This window comes from Myripristis murdjan, chromosome 13 (genome assembly GCF_902150065.1).
Source record: "Myripristis murdjan chromosome 13, fMyrMur1.1, whole genome shotgun sequence".
NCBI lineage: Eukaryota > Metazoa > Chordata > Actinopteri > Holocentriformes > Holocentridae > Myripristis > Myripristis murdjan.
The window spans coordinates 29,908,218-29,924,785 of NC_043992.1; the positions used below are offsets into that span (position 1 = coordinate 29,908,218).

At 41.3% G+C, this 16,568-nt stretch overlaps 1 protein-coding gene across 3 annotated transcripts in view; it reads left to right on the forward strand.

Moving 5' to 3' along the window:
* Positions 1 to 16,568, forward strand: part of cux1b (cut-like homeobox 1b) — a 63,811-nt gene continuing 47,243 nt past the window's right edge. For all 3 annotated transcript variants that reach the window (XM_030067680.1, XM_030067678.1, XM_030067679.1), the window contains exon 1: positions 1 to 103. In XM_030067680.1, the coding sequence (XP_029923540.1) occupies positions 41 to 103 (63 nt within the window). In that variant the 5' untranslated portion in view covers positions 1 to 40. The remainder of the gene's footprint in view (positions 104 to 16,568) is intronic.

Sequence of the window (16,568 nt, forward strand, 5' to 3'; positions counted from 1 at the left end):
TCTCTATCAGCATCTCATTCCTGTCTCAATATGTCTCAAGATGGCGGCCAATGCAGGATCGATGTTTCAATATTGGAAGCGTTTTGACTTACAACAACTACAGGTCAGTTTTCCGCCTCTTTAAATCGCCTACGCTCTATTCAGTTCGGTTGTCTTGTGTGTTTGGGAGTTGATGTTTTTGCGTTTTCGTGGCCGCTCCGTGGCTGTTTAGGAAGAGAATTCAAGACCTCTTCCTCACATTGATGAAAGTGGCTCTCTCGCTGATCAGAAATTGATCCTCTTTGTTCAATTCACATCGATCGGACACTACTACTGGCAGCCGGGCGATGCCGCGGGGATACGCAGAAATAAAACAAATGGCAGTGTTTTGCGAAAGCTTTGGATATATTTTGGTTTATTACATGTTCTTGAACTTTACAGAAGCAAGTAGCCGTAGTTAGCCCGACGCTTAGCCGTTGTAAGGTTGGATAATTTGGGGAAAAATAAGTGCGACTCATTACGGTGGCGCTGTGGTGACACCAACCGTTGAGACGGACAGCAAAGACACAGCGCTTTGCTTGTGTTTTTGCTTTAACTGTCAAATTGTCAAGTTTATTTGTCACGAATGAAAACATTAGCCACCTTGTCGGCTAGCGGTTTTTAAACTGTGTGTATTTTAGAAGTCCCGACCGTGATAATGGTTTAGCAACACTACCGTGTTTTTTTTTTTTTTTTCTCGGTTTCCTCTGATGGTGAGCTACGCGCAGCTCAATTAAATACAGTAAGGTTTTATAGACATTGCCACGTCTGTGGAAGTGGATGGGACAGTCCTCGCTGACACGAAACATTGAATTAAAAAAAGAAAGGATCTCGACCTTGTTGTTGATGAAGAACTCCAGAAATGTCTCAGTGTCACGCACGTCACTAATCTAGGCGTGCACGGAGGAGATCCCTAGCCCAGTAAAGCATATGAGGAATAGGCCTATTCAGTATGTGAATAATATAGCCTACTGTGTATATTAGAGCGTGTTTGACCTATTACAAAAATGTAGACAATGGAGCTGTTGTGTTTTCCCATGGCATTTCACGTGCACACTGAATTTTAAGTCACATTTTTTGAATATTAGTAGCCTAGTTACTGTAGTCATTAACATAAGATTGTATTAAGTAGGGTAGCCCAATTGTTCCTACATTATTTGTGAATCACACAGGCTTAGGATTTAAACTTTTATTTAGGTCATGATGCCCCTGTGACTGCATAGACAAAGGACACTGAACAGGTCTCTTCAGCGGGCTTTGTGTTGCACTTATGCCACATCATCAAGGCTTCACTTCTCCTATTTATTTGATCCTGTTTGGTCCTCCTACTCGTGTCCCTTATTCATGCATTATGTAAAAATTTGAGACTGCCCTCTCTTTCTTTTCCCCTATCTCTCCTCTCCCACCCCCTCCTCCCTGCCCCTCATCTTTCTCTCACCCCCCCTCTGTCTCCCACTCCTCTCCGCTCCCTGGCCCTTCACCCAGCTCTCACCCGTCTCTCCCTGTTTGAACTGGTGTGTGTAAATTTGTCTGAGATCAGTCTTTTTCATAGATTGACTGCCAGAACAGTGAAGGCACTGCCAGCAGCCAGGACATGAAAAATGCATCACATAAGTTTGTGATAAGGCCCTGGGTAATTATGGAAAAGGCCCCTATCACAAGTGATTAGTCAGGACAGTGAATCTGAGCGTGTGCAAAAAGGCTGGCGGTTGGCAGGCCTGTCTGCAGGATAGGAATCAGTCGGGGCTGTTGTGTGTGTGCATGCGTGCTTCTGTGTATGTGTGTGTGTGTGTGTGTCTGTGTGCGTGCGTGTGCTGGTTTGTGCAGCACTGCTCAGAACATTCACTGTCTATTATTGATGACATCTTATTTACTCTCCCTCCCACTGAGAGGCTCCTAGAGGATAGCCTTCAGAGAAGAATCTTTTTTTTCTTATCTGTTTTCTGAGGAGAATGTGGGGCTAGTATGATATGATCACAGTCTGCACACAGGCTTGTCAGCTAGTCGCATTCCCTTTTCCTACTTTCCTCTGACCAAATGGCCAGTGTCTGTGTCTAATGTTCAAATCTGTGTTCTCTGTGTAAGATGTCTCAGTGAAAGAGTTTTTTTTTTTTTTTCTTTTCTAATGATGAAAATCCAACCCAACCTAGATGTCAATAGCTGTAAGCTAACATAGCGTCTTTTCCTTGGGTGCCAAGTGCTGATGCTTATTAAAATCTTATTTGATCAGTGGGTCCCGTTCCCTCTGTAAGGAAGTAGCTAGATGGTTGCTACAGGACAGAGAGTGCTTTGAAACGGCACAGCGAGCTGTTAACTTGTCTTCATCTCTGCATGTTTTTTTTTTTTTTTTTTCCGCCATTACAAACACAAATGGGTGCAACAGTGATGCTTTTAGCAAGGTCTCGCACACTTGGAAAATGGATCAGTGATTCAGAGATGATGGCAGGGTGACAGTGAATTACAGATGGAGGAGGTTTTAACGTCTGTAATCCCTGTCCATCCATTACAGAGTTGAGTTTCTTTAGAAGGGATCATCACTCTCTCTCCTGTTGTTTTTTTTTTTTTTTTTTTATCTTTTTTTGACCCAGTCAAGCAGGTTGCTGGAACATTGTGTTTCTATTTGAGAGTGATGATTGTGCTTCATTATAGTCAAGCCAACATGACATTCAAGTTAGTAGCCGAGCCTGGGCCTCGACTTTATATATTTTCTGTAAGCTAGGGAAATTAGAAACAGACCCTTATGTTATTCCCCATTCCCAATTCAAGCCTAATAGCCTACATCTCACCTCGTAACGTTTCCTGGAACAAAGCACCCCAGAGCCATTTAGAAAAATTGTTCACTATTTTAGTGGAAGCCTAAATAGTGATTGAGATGAAAATTGATCTAGAGCTAGTTCTTATTCACCACCTCTTAATGGGTAAATTTAGGAAAGCTTTTGTAAGATGATCCCAGAGCTGTGGTCAGTGGCAACCTGAGTGGTTTAAATCTCTCAGCGACTTGCCTGCTGTTGTCTGCAGGAGTTTTAGTGTTAATTTATGAGCTGGTTGTCTGAACTCACTGGTGGGATATTTTTACCCCTCTGTTGCTGCACAGGCTGGGGGAGTATAGAGGAAGGGGCATCACGTCATGCTTTTACTGTAGCCAACCAGTTCTCTGCCCAGTGACAAAACCTGGCATTGGGACTGAGGTTTCACTGTGTGTTGGTGGGTGGTGAGCGACTAAGCGTGAGTCAGAGAGCGAGATGAGTGCATGTCAGGTCTTTGGTCTGTCCTTAGTCTACTTTGGTCGAGGCTATGTCATTCTACTTTCTGAGAGGTTATAGTGTTTCCTCACGAAGGTATGTGCTGCTCCCAGAAAACTGAAAAATCTGCTCTGTATATACCTTATCACTGACTAATACTCAGTGGAGGCACATGGTCCCTGATAGTTAAGGCCGTACTTCACACTCCAGGTTCAGTTTCCTCGCCCTCCCTCTGCTTCGGGGAGTGTCTGAGCCAGCCCTGTTTTATCTGGGTGTAAAAGAACACCTAAGTACAGCCTTAATCTGCACAAGTAATAATTGGAATTCTAAATTGTACAGCATTTTAATCTAACTTGCTAACAGTCTTTATGATAAGAAATGCAGGTTTGACCAATGTCACCTGATGTTTGTATAAACGATATGAAGTGGTTAACAGAGTAGTCTAAAAATAGTGATGCCAAAACAGACGGAATTGGCAGCTCTTTATGTAGGCTTTGTGCAGAGGTGTGCAACAAACAGACTTGCTGATGTTCATTTATAATCTTGGTCGTAATATTTAGCAGAATAGTGATACTTTTATCTGTTTTTTTGCAGCCTTTTTCAGCAGGAAACTACTCTTTGTCATTGTATTTCAGTGTTTCCTTTTTCTGTTGCTCATTATGTTTAACTTACCAGTCCATTTGACAATTGTCTTTAGATTAGGCTACACTGAGTGCGCCTCACAAATTGGGCCACATGACACCACAAAGAAAACCTTTAGGCCTACTTCTTCTGACAGTGATTGTTATGTTTTCTCCAACACTGAAATATGTCATAACAAATAATTTCACAGCAAAGAAATGTTATTGTGAATGAGAAAATTCTTCAATTAAACTAACTTGAGTAGAGGTGGGTGGTAGCAATATTACATTAATGTTTTAAATTTTTTTGTCGTGATGCTTCCACAGGGACATTGTGGACATCATGATATATTACAGGAGCCAGCAGTCCATGTGTGATTTCCATTCACAGCATCTGCTATAGCCATTTGTACTCAATACTTTAGCCCAACTGTCCACCTAAGTCACTACGTAACTTTCCTACTAACCCATTTACTATAATTGATGTTTCCGTTTTTGATGGAAACATGTTACTACCAAAGGGCCATGAGAGCACCTTGTATGCTACCTTTGTAAACACAGAACAAACTGTGGCATGTCGCACCTCTGTTACTTGAGTCTGGTTTAGATTTTACAGATTTAACAGTGGATCAGTTATTTTTTGAGAAATGTGCAACAATAGGATTGATTCATCAGGGTAATACAACTAACCTATTTGATTATCTTCAAAAGATGCACCTAAAATAACATGGGCCAATCAAAGCCTAACTTTAAAGGGTTTCAAATTCTTAATGCATCATTCAGAGCTGCAAAAGCGATTTACCTATTTTGGCATAAGTTTGGATTCAGCATGCATGTATCCCAACACAACTATTAAAGTTTGAATTGCCTCAGATACCTGATTTGCTGAGATGTGATGTTTAGGGCCTGGAGAGCTAGGAAGCTGAAAAAAAAAATGGCAAAAATTATGATTACACAGAATGCCAAACAGTAGCATGTAAACATTTTTTTTTTTCATTTTCAGTTTTCACTGAATTTGTGTTTTTTAAGTTAAAAATAATTAAGTTCTTCAGATTGGTTAAACTATCATTTTGATGATATGCATTTTCTCACCTCTTCATTCTGCTGCTGTTGTACACTGGAACTCTGTGCTGCTTGGTTTTTAAAATGCATATTAAAAAGAAGAGAAAGACAGCCTATAAATTAAACAGCAAACTTGCAAGCAAGAGCTTACATTAGATTGGTTGACGCTCAACACAAGCTGCACAACCGCAAATCTTTTTCTGAAACTGCAGCATTTCAAGTGCAATTGAAATTCTGCGAGTGAAGTGCCCGTTTTGTTGTACTGCAGCCTCATTTGAGACTGAATATTCATTTTGTTTTTGACTAAAAGCTGGAAAGTGCTTGTTTGCCTTTTAAAAACTGGAATCTAGTAAAATGTGTCTAAAAACCTGCTTTGAATGTCATATATCTGTTCTTTAAAGTTATTCTTTGAATTGTTTTTTAATAAACAAATTTTTAAATTTTATGCAGGGCAAGTTGATTGGCCAGTCACTGACCCATCTGGGCCGTCCAGCCTGCTTGCCCAGTGTATGTGAATGGTCATGTGATATGCCCTTTATGATGATACTGTGCTTAAACGCTTTGTTTTATTTTTAAAATGCAATTTTAAAATCAATCAGAGATGTGTTTACTGTGTCAACTCAGGAAAATGGACTCTCTTCCTTGGTATTTCCCATGGAGGAAATTAAGAGTTTCTTCCTCTTGAAAGTAATTTCTCCCGAGGTTACATCGTGAATGCCATGTTATCAATGTGGTTACAAATGTACTAGAGGGATATTCCAGTGTCGGACCCCTGAAAGCAGCACACAGTTTCGCATCCATACACACACAGTTGCTATCGGTTTGGAGGTGAACAAACTTAAGCAAGACACCTGCGACTTGACAAGCTTCGGTCACAGACAGCACCATCAGCTGGCTTGATTCCAGCTGAGACGAGGTAGTTTACACTTCTGCGACCTGTCTTTATGATGTTCTAAAACATTTTGTCTCTTCATAACCTGTTGACCTAAGGATAGCAGTCCTCCATAGACATGTATACTGGAATAAAACTGTTTTTGGTCAACAAACTCAAGCTTTTAGCTCTAAAAATTTCATGGCTTCAGTATAGAAATCAGCTAGATGGTGTATTCTGTTTCTCATGCCAACAGTTTATGGACAGTTAGAGACCCAGCTTTCACTGTCAAAGCAAGATGAGGACTTGGTTATTGTCCCAGTGTAGCTGTGGAGTCTATTTTTGCCTTATGAAAATCCTGTGGATTTTAGCTTCCCTATATCTAATGCAGTAGTGCTGTCTATGAATATTATTATTATTATTATTATTATTATTATTATTATTATTGTTATTGTTATTGTTGTTATTATTATTATTATTATTTAAAGATGAGTTACTTTAATATGTACACAATGAATAAATCACTGAAATTATGAGAAAAAGTGATTTTCATTTTTGGCTGCCAGACCATTGAAAATATACAAGGGGCCAGTAAAATTGTGATCTACTGGCCTAGTGGGGAAAAATGTTATGTTCGACACTGAATCTGCAACCTAACCATGGAAAAGTACTGTGATGCACATGCTGAATATATCTGAAAATCTCTTGATATTTTGTGCTTAGTGCAACTGAAAAGCATGGCTAAATCTTCCACCCAAGACCTAGCAACAGGAGTTCAGGGGGCAGTTTCTAGAGGCCTATTTTCAAGTGTCAGGCATTATTTACAGACCAAGCTGGAGCCTCTCTCAGCCACAGCACCATAGCGTTTCACTATATCTTATGTTAGAAGCATTAGCTATTCTACTGCTATGTATTCCAACAGTGAGGGCATAGGCTTAAGTTACTGGACAATTATATTGAGGATCACGATGTAATATTGGCTGTTGGTCTAAGCTAGCAGCTAATGCACGTTATTTTAAAGTTATAGGTCTATTATGTCCAGCTGGAATGGTGTCTCAAAGACCCATATAATCTTTTACAACCAGTTGTTCATACTGTTATATTAAGTTTTCAGTAAACAAAAAGCTTGTATTCCATTTGGCACAAAAGTCTGCTCTTGGCCAAAGTCAAACAGGTCGCTCTGATTAACCATCTTATTGTGCGGGTGTTTTCATCTCTACATAATAGCCATGTATAAATTTGTGCATATTTGCAATGACTTTGTTTTATTTCATTTTGTTCACTGTGCTAATGAATATTACAAGATCAGTAAGTGATTTTTAGACCATAAAATAGTTCACATAAAAAAAAAAAAAAATTCATGTCCTCAGATATTTTAAAAAAGTGATGTACATCTCATGACTCAAAGATTCAGAGTACTTTGTAGGTTTAGAAGGAGGCATTTTATTCAGCATAGCACAGGTTTTTTGCATTGGACGCCACCATTTCCCTGCCGTGTTGGTGTAAACGGCTCGGGCTGTAGAACAAGAGGAGCTTTGCACAAATATTCCTTTGGCAATTCATTTTGAAAGAGTGGCCCACGAGATGCTAGACAAATGTTAACCAAGGCAAAGAGCCGGAATAGAAAATAGAGGCAGGACAGGCAGTCTTGTAATATTTTAAACAAAATACATATGGTCATGTTTGTAGAGCTGTGTCTGAAGCGCCAAGTCTGAAGCTAGAGCATCCCTTCATTTTTCCCACCAAGGTGTCCTTCTGCACAAACCTGCAAAAATTTTAGACCGTGAGTACACCTTGGCCTTTAGGCTGTGATAGAACCTAGCTATGGGTGAGCCACTGGCCCGCCCTAATTTTAGTGCTGTTTATGTCACTGTTATCAAGAAGTCCAGGCTAAATAAGGCCTGAGGATCTTTCTGTGCAGACCTTATCCCATGTCAGCCCATGACGGCCGTATCGCTGTCCCGTTAGATCATTGACCACAGGTATTGAATTCTAATAGGCCTATTGGTGCTCCTTAATGGTCCAAGTATTGAATTATGATATTGGCAAGGGCTGATGGCCTCAGGATTGAATTATGATATTGGTGCACTGCAGGCTAATGGTCTTGGTATTGAATTATGATATTGGTGCACTTTGATGGTGTAGGGATTGAATTATGATATGGCTCGCTATCTGCTAATAGCTCACACTGTGTAATTTTCAATGTCAATCAAGGCTTGAGTTGCTAGATCCATCGCTGGCCTTTAGGCTCAACTCATCAATCAAATCAGATTGGAACAGTCTTCCTCCTGTAGCCGGGGTTCTCTCTCCGATTTCGGTTACTCCTTTTTCACTTGCTTTGCGTCTTGTTATCAGTCCATCCAGGGGTTTTCAGTTTGCTCCTTTATGAAATGTATTTTTCCAGTCATCAAGAGTTTGTTGCAAATAACGCAAAGGTGAGCAGTTTTGAGTAATCTCCTTACATCACCTTGTGAATCCCCTCACTGTCCTTTGGACAATGACTGAGGAGCAAACTTTGAAAAATCATCATAATTTTACTGAATGAATAGTCTGATGAAATTTCTTGTCAGAAACCAGGTTGTGGTAAATTTGTCATTCTGACTCATAATATCAGTCAGTGTAGTCACAGTTTTTCCACAAATAAATGGAAAACACTCAAAATTGCTGCCATTACATCAAGTGTTTATAGTCACAATAATGACAGGAAAACTCAGCAAAATGGTGGCAGGATGGTTTAATGACAACTTATTGCTGCACAGATGTAAGACTAGGTAAAGAGTCATATTGGTTGTCTGGTCTTTCTTCAGTATCCACTCAGTAATTCTCTGTGGGTTTACATTTTCACACACACACACACACACACTCCACCTTCTTGTGTTAAACGGGGCCTAATGTTGAGAAACGGAATTTTAATGGTCTGAAATCGTAGTTAACTTTATTCTATGAGCGTCCCCACCTTCGCAGTGTTTATGTTGAGCTCATTCCCATTTTGATAGTTAAAAAGCAGCCAGAGCTGTGATGGTCCTACTGCCAACTCTCAGAGTAAATGGACGGCCTGCTTCTGTGTCAGGCCTCTAAAAATAACACAGACTGCTGGCTGGGCTCAGCAGAAAACTACCACCGATTATGATGATTCAACTACCCTTTATGCACAGGTGTGTGTATGAGAGAGTCTGTGTATGTGTGGGTTTTGTGCTTAACAGAAATTATTCTTTGCATTTGATATTCTATTCACTGGTTTTGGTTTTATATTTTTACGTGGTAGATAAGCTGATTAGTGTGAACTCGGGCTAACTGAGAGGAACTTTGTAGGCAGTTCTTGAGGGGAGATGTAATCACAGGGGAAAAAATGGCTGCACTTAGAGCTTGCCCAGTTTAAATCGGTGAACCAGACTCATTGTAATGCAAGTCATGCCAATGCAAATTATAGTGGGCATCAGATTAAATCGTTTTAACATCCTCCTAATATTAGTGCATAGGCTTCCTCTAATGCAGGATTAAAATACTTAGGACTGGCCAATGGCTATTTCAGCTGATACTTGGGAAATTCTGTACAAACGGCACAATTCTGTATCTGTTAATTACATCGTATATCCTCAGACGGTACCTTAACCTCTCCCTGACCTTTGACCTGGGCAGCTGTCAGCCTGGAGCCAGGGTTCAGAGGTGGTCTGACCCTGCAGACCCCAGTATGACTTGGGCTGTCTGACTGGCCTAACCTTTAGAGCTAACAGATGATGACTTTGCCATCTGTCTTCCTTTTAACAGGTCTAGCTGCCTTGAACTTGAACTTGTTGTGTGGACCATAGAGAGAGAGGGATAAAAAGCCCTGAATTAGAAAATGGTCTGACAATTAGCCCAAGCAATTTTCCTATGCCTGTATATTTCTTTTGCTTTAAAAGGGGAAAATGACAACCAGTTTTCTATTCAGAAGACTTCACAAGCTTAACGCTTGATTGTTCATTGACTTGGGTGTGTGAATCATTTGTTAGCTCCTGATTGTGCTGGGGCAAGGTGAAGCTTTTATATGAAAATGGACCAGAATAACAGCATGAAACTCAGTGTACATTTCTCAGGCTTTAAGCAATGCAAATCAATTAAATTTCACTATGTAGCATCTCACTTTTAAAAGAGAGAGAGCTGTCTTCTCGAGGAATGGGAAGGGGAAAGAAATGGACTATCTGTTTAGTAGACACGGGCCCATCCGCTGACTGCTGTCTGACCCTGAGTTCAGCCGTATGGTTATTAATAGGCCTAGAGGCCTCAACTTCCAGGAGGCCCTCTGATCAGCTCCAGATGTGGAATGAGAGAGGACAATTCTAAGTTCGCCTATCCATGTTTCACATGAGGCAGAGTGTGGAGATAGGCATGTAGAGAGACTGATAAAGAGGGAGGGAGGGAGAGAGGGATAGAGAGACCTTTTCACAGCAGGAGTGTGTTTTGTGAGTCTTTGTTTTCATGCGTGTTTTTTTTTTTTTCGTTTATAACACTCTCTGCCCTCAGACCAAAAGACCATAAAAAACGTATGGCATCACCATGGTGACCATAATAACTACCTATAAAACAGCGTGTAAACTGTGAAATAAGACAAACAGACCAGAACAGCCCTGACTGGCTGGCTGGCTGGCTGAATGGCTGCCTTCCGCCATAAAACTATTTGAGAGCCAGACTGAAGGAATGCCTTGGAGGCTGCTGTGGCTGTCACGACACATGAAAGGATTAGGCTCTGCGTTTTATCTCCTCTTTATCTGATGGTAATGGATAAGCTGAGTGTAGCCTATCATCTGACGCTTGGGCCGGGGGTTTGATGTTTTAGTAGGGTGACGGTTTGTTGAGTTGACCGCTTTGGTCTATTGATTGCTGTTTGATGGTTTTGATATGTAGGCTGTGTGGAACAGGTCAAGTCTTTTATGCATTGAAGGCTCCAAATAGCTTTTAGCTGTCCTTCACTCCCCCCATTACTCTAGCGGTTCGTTTGATGTTTGTATCAATCAATAGAAAGAGCTTGAGCTCTTACACATGCTCCATCCTACTTCCCACTGAGCTCAATTCGTCTTCCTTCATTGTGCGAGCCCCATATCACATTCTCTCAACACAGAATAAATGATATAATTACAGCCCATTACTTAGCCTAACGCAAGCTAATTATTCTGTCATTACTGTTAGGATTAGCTATGCTCATTCTCTCTTTCTCACTGTGTTCCTCTGCGTTTTTCCTCTGAAAAGTCATGCAAGTAGAAGAGAAAACTCTTACTCATAAAGGCTGAGTAAGACTTTGCCCCAGGAGATATGCTGTTGACGCTGATCGTATAGACCATGGATGTCAAACTCAGTCAGAAGGCTAGGCCACACTACAAAATGATGACAGCATGGACTGGCTGTAAAAAAGTGCTGAGATATCTAACTTAATTGGCCATTTTTACTATATCTTTTCATTTTATACATCTATCTCAATGTGTGTTTTTTTTATAGTCTGTGCCTCATCTCATGCTGATGTGTCATCATTGGGCCGTTTAGAAAATTACTGAATACAACACATAGACAAGGCTTAATTAAAATGCGGGGGAAAAAGGGCATCATACAAAGGGGGGATTTATTGGAACAGAGACATATGAGGAGTGTGATGCAGATCTTTTTGACTGTCCTTAACTTTGCCGGTAGCATAGAACAGCTCACTGCCCTTAAATGGAATGCTAAGTGAATTACAACAAATCAAATAGTAGGCTAACTTAATGAGAAAAGATCAAATCTTAACTGAATTAGAACAACTTTCAACACTGCTGCGTTGTCAGGGGTTCATAATCTTTTTAGGCCACAAAGACGAGCTGCTGGAGTTGTGGATGATGAGTCTGCAGAGTTGTTTTTAGCCAGCCTGCACCTGTGATCCCATCAATGAACACCGATTGTTATTTGTGTGTGTTTTTGATATGATGCAAACTAATGGCGGTTATTTTCAGAGAGTCGGGTGCTCAGGAGCTCTGGACCCAGGTTCATATATGCACTACAGGCCCTGGAGAGCTCCACTCGTCTTCTAGACTTGATTAATCCCTATCACCCCTCTCCATGATCACAGTTTCCATTTTTTAGCCCCGTATCTGTGCACTCTTCCCCTCCCCAATCTCCTCTCACTGGCACAGAATGACTTCCTGGCAGAATGGAGGCATTAATTCAGGGATGAGAGGTGTGATATTCTCTCCATCTCTCTCCCTCTCTCTCTCTTTCTCTCTCTCTGTGCTCTGTTTGTAATGCGTGGCCTTTATCGTAGCTGAAACAGCTCACTACCCTCTGATCCTATCTCAGATCTCAATATCCCAGCCGTTCCACCCTGTAAACGCAGGGATGAAAAATCTTGCCCTTTCACCAATGCATTACACCCTAGCATATCGCCATACCCCTCTCCTCCCCTCACACACTCCACACCACTCACCCTTTGTGACACAGGCCTCCAGCTAAATTCAAACTCTATGAAATGAGACCAAGTGAGCTTCACTTCCTCCATACCCGAAACCATCTTAGTCTCATTATGTTTGTATTTAGGCTCCGGTATGGCCTCTGAAACCCTTTTTCAGACAATAGGTCAGGCAAAATAATGAATAGCCTCCAGTAAGCTTCAGGAGAGTTGAGGCTTGGATGTTGGAGAGATAAAACAACAACCAATCTCTCAGCAGAGAAACATGGATCAATACGAACGAGGCTGCAGTGTAAAAAGGCTGTTTTTGATCCAGGCTTGAGTCAGCGTCAGTGAGGTGAGTCTTGACAGCTCCTGTGCTGCTGGTAGATATGGATCTGTGTTCAAAAAAAGGAGCAAAACGCTCAGGGACCACAAGCGTCTTGTTAGACTGGGGAGAATGGTAGGCGGACCCCCACCCCCAGCCCCCCTCCACACACAAAGTGTTTAGAGCTCAGCCGTCACAGCACAACTGTAGTGCATGCTTGTGGTAAAGAAAAGTTTGTGGCTTTGACTCCAGTGGGGTGAGAGATAAAGCACAAGCAAAGATTCAGTAGGATATGATTTGCTTCTTCAAACCCTGTGTGGTTTGCGAATACAGTGTCTGCCGGCACATTTGGAGTTATGCACCCTGCTATGTCAGAGGAAGGAAGGCAGACAGGCAGCCAGGGTTGTACTCTCTTATCTGTGCTGCTGTTGTGCTGTGTTTTGAGGGGGCGTGCCTGTGATCTGTGATCATGTACCGTGTCATTGTAGAAAGCGTGGCTGTCGCTCCTGACTGAGCCGCCACCCCATGACTCCACCCCCACATGGTAGGTTTTGGTATACAGAGCACTCCGCCACATAGGAAGGTGGAACGCTGTGAGGGGAGATGGAGGGGGATTTTGAAAGGTAGGCCTCATAGATTGCAGATAAGCCATCTTTCCAGACGCCTTTACTGTTTACTATCACAACCACATAACAGCCTCAGACTTGTCAGAGATAAAGGGAAAGATTAGTGACTGCACTGGCAGGACAAAAAACTTCATCTCTTCAACATCATCTCTGTCATGCTGCTGAGTGCAGAGGCTGTAAAACGCCTCTCATTCTGTAATGCACACAGAAAATTTATATTTTCAAACATTAGCCTCTTCTAATTAAATGTTGCTACTACACAGCATAAGTGAATGCTTGTCTGTCTCTCAGTGTGCATGGCTCGAATTCAAGAACGTGCCTCCATTAGATTAATTTGTAAAGCATGCATCGAATATGGAACAGTTCACCCACATTGTATTTGGACTAAAGGAGGAGTGGCAGACTACTTGGCATGGGTGACTCCAGACAATGTGTAAACAAAGTCTCTCTAGCAGCTACAGTGGCAAGGTTTCTACTGAGAATGAGATGTGAAGCAGCAAATCCTTGTGTGGTGTAGTCTCTGCGGTGTACACCCCTGGTCACCGTGGCAATACAGAGGACTATCAGATTAGCTTCATAGTGTGTACACAACAAAAGTTTTGTTGTCATTCCTCCAGCCTATCTGTCTTGGCATCTTTGGAGCATGAGGGCATAAGGAATTCCATGAAGTTTTGATACCTCAATTAAAGTGCGTCTGTCTCTTGTTATCTCATTTAGTCTGTAGTCGATATGATCGCCATAATCAGACATGCCTGATTGGTGCCTCCCTCTTAATTAATCAATCTCACTGTATCATCACCTGTGGCTCATTAGAGTAATTAGAGTGAATTAGTCAGATAGAAGGCCTCTCTCTGCCTGCAGAGGAGTGGAAGGAATTTCATTAGGAAAGACGAACACTCGCATGCGCGCACATACAGACACACAGACACACACACACACACACACACACACATACCTAGGGTCTGATGGCCAAGGGTAATAGGATTTGTTTACCCGTGACTGTTATCGGCGATTAGTATTATTACCACAGTAGTAGGATAGAGAGATACTCATTTCCTTTTGGCCTCAAGAGGAAGTGTCTTCATACAAAGTCTTCACCACTTACCCCCGTGCAAACTGACCTCGCTGTGCCAAACTTTTACTAAGACTTAACTGTGTGAAAATGTGACCAGAATTTCTCCTTTGATATGTATTTCCAAAGAATGTGGAAAGACTGGGTTCCCCAAGTTACTGCAGCAGCCTGTGTGCATTCATGTGTGAGCACACGTGCGTGGGTTAGTGTGCGGGAGGCTTCTTGGCCGAGTCGGTGTTGAAGTCTCTCTAGGGAGTGTTGGCAATCTGTTCCAATAGTCTTTACAGCTGACCAGACGACCAAATGAACCAGGACAGGGACTGCTGCTGTGGGCCAGTCCAGCCAAGCCAAGCAGGGCTGTTAGGACTATCACATAGACATTACAGGCTGCTTTATGATCCTCTGCGCACACCATGTTCCATTCTCTGCAAAACTAGACAGACAGCACATTACTAAACAGCTACAACGTCATTCAAAATTCATACTAAAATTAACTTCAAAGAGTGGACTCATGAATCTACGAATCACTTAAGTCAGTAGTTAAACTGTTGTTGTTTAAGGGCAGTGTACAGATTTGATGAGACCTGAAAATTCAATGTTGGGCCAACATCACCCTCAGGGAGCTGAACCCAGACATTGAGCCTCAAGGCCCAAATGCACTGGACATGACTTCTGATGCCCATTGTTTAACATTTTTGTGGTGCACCGCTATGGGCAGGAGATTTGAAGTGTCAACACCAAAGGCACTAGCATTTGTACTTTGCCATCTCTCATACAGTATTTTATCATGACAGCAATTCTGTAACATGTAATAGTTCCCCTCCTTAAATTGATAAATTAGTAGGAGGTTGAGTGAACCTAAAGAAGCAATGGTTGAAATGCATTGTTTGCTACTAATAAAGTGACTGTATAGTTATTCCTGTGTGTGATGGTTCATTTTTATCTTCACTGATAATTACTAGTTTGTAGCCATATATCGCAGAGTAGGCTATTTTTTTTAATTTGATGTTGAGTATATTTTAGCTAGATTATTGTGTTTATTGAGCTAGTCTGATGTCATCACTGGTATTAAAAAGAATGGAAATAGATTCCAATGGCCTTTACTGCATGCCTGGCCTTTGAAAACAATTACAGCATGCGAACATGCATTCCTTAGACATGTCCAGTGTATTCCAACTTGATTAAAAGTAGTTTGGATATTTTACATTTTGTTTGGTTAATTTCTTTGTAGTGTGCTCTTTCTGTAGGATATGCAAATTTTTCTTTGCACTGGCCACAGCAGTAGATTATAAATATTATCATGACATGAATTCTATCACCTGATCTATAATCTCTCCACATTATTTTATTTAAAAAAAAAAAAAAAAAGTAGCAACTTGTTAATTCAGCAAACATTAATTGTGGTTAGCCTTTGGGTTAATATGACCACCTGTTGTCAAAAAATTATTTTTATGTCAAAATTGGCAGCATTATGAGACTCCCAATGATCAGTAAGATTTGACTTGTGTGAAGAAGGGGCAAGCAGAAGGGACTGTGCACTTGCAGATGTTCTACTCTGTCAACATGATGAGTGTGAAGTCTGTGTCTGCTGATTTGGGGGATAGACTGCTGCACAATCAAAACCTGAGTGGATCTGAGGGTCCTTTTTTTAACTGGAAACCAAGCCCATAATTACTTGGCTGGTTGGCACTGAATCAGTCCTCTTGCATGTGTGATGTGTTTATTTAGCTTAGCAATGAGAACTGTTCTGGGTGGGGATTTGGTAACCTATTGAGATACTGCACGGGGTCTTGGAAAGAGAAAGAGGATAAAGCCAAGAGGTGTCAGGGATTGCCACGTGACCGCCAAAAGCAGTACCCCAGTGGCAGATTGTGGGTATTACAGCCTTGCCAGAAACATGACACCTTCATGAAATTGTATGGTTGTCTTGGCTCACTGTGTTCAATTCCTACATTTTAATCATATGAAGCTTTATATTTACTATAACATGAAATTTGGAGTAGCCTTGTAGTCTTGTTGGAAATTAATTTATTCACATGTTGTAAAACAGTGGATTAGTTTGTATCGCACAGGAACATTATAAGTCATTGAAAATTGTTTTTCCTTTTTGTTTTTATCCACAAAGCCAACTTAATTTCAGTAAACAATAGTGTATGCTGCATAAATGCTTCTATAGTTTAAACACACCACAACAGGAAATTTTGTGTACTTGCAGCTGATTAAGATTTTAGGAATCTTAATTTGTCACATAGTGTGAACAAGCGTATGGCCCTAATTCTGTAAACCCATTAGCTGTGAACATTGTAAAGATAAGAGTAAACCAGACGTGAGCTAAACAATG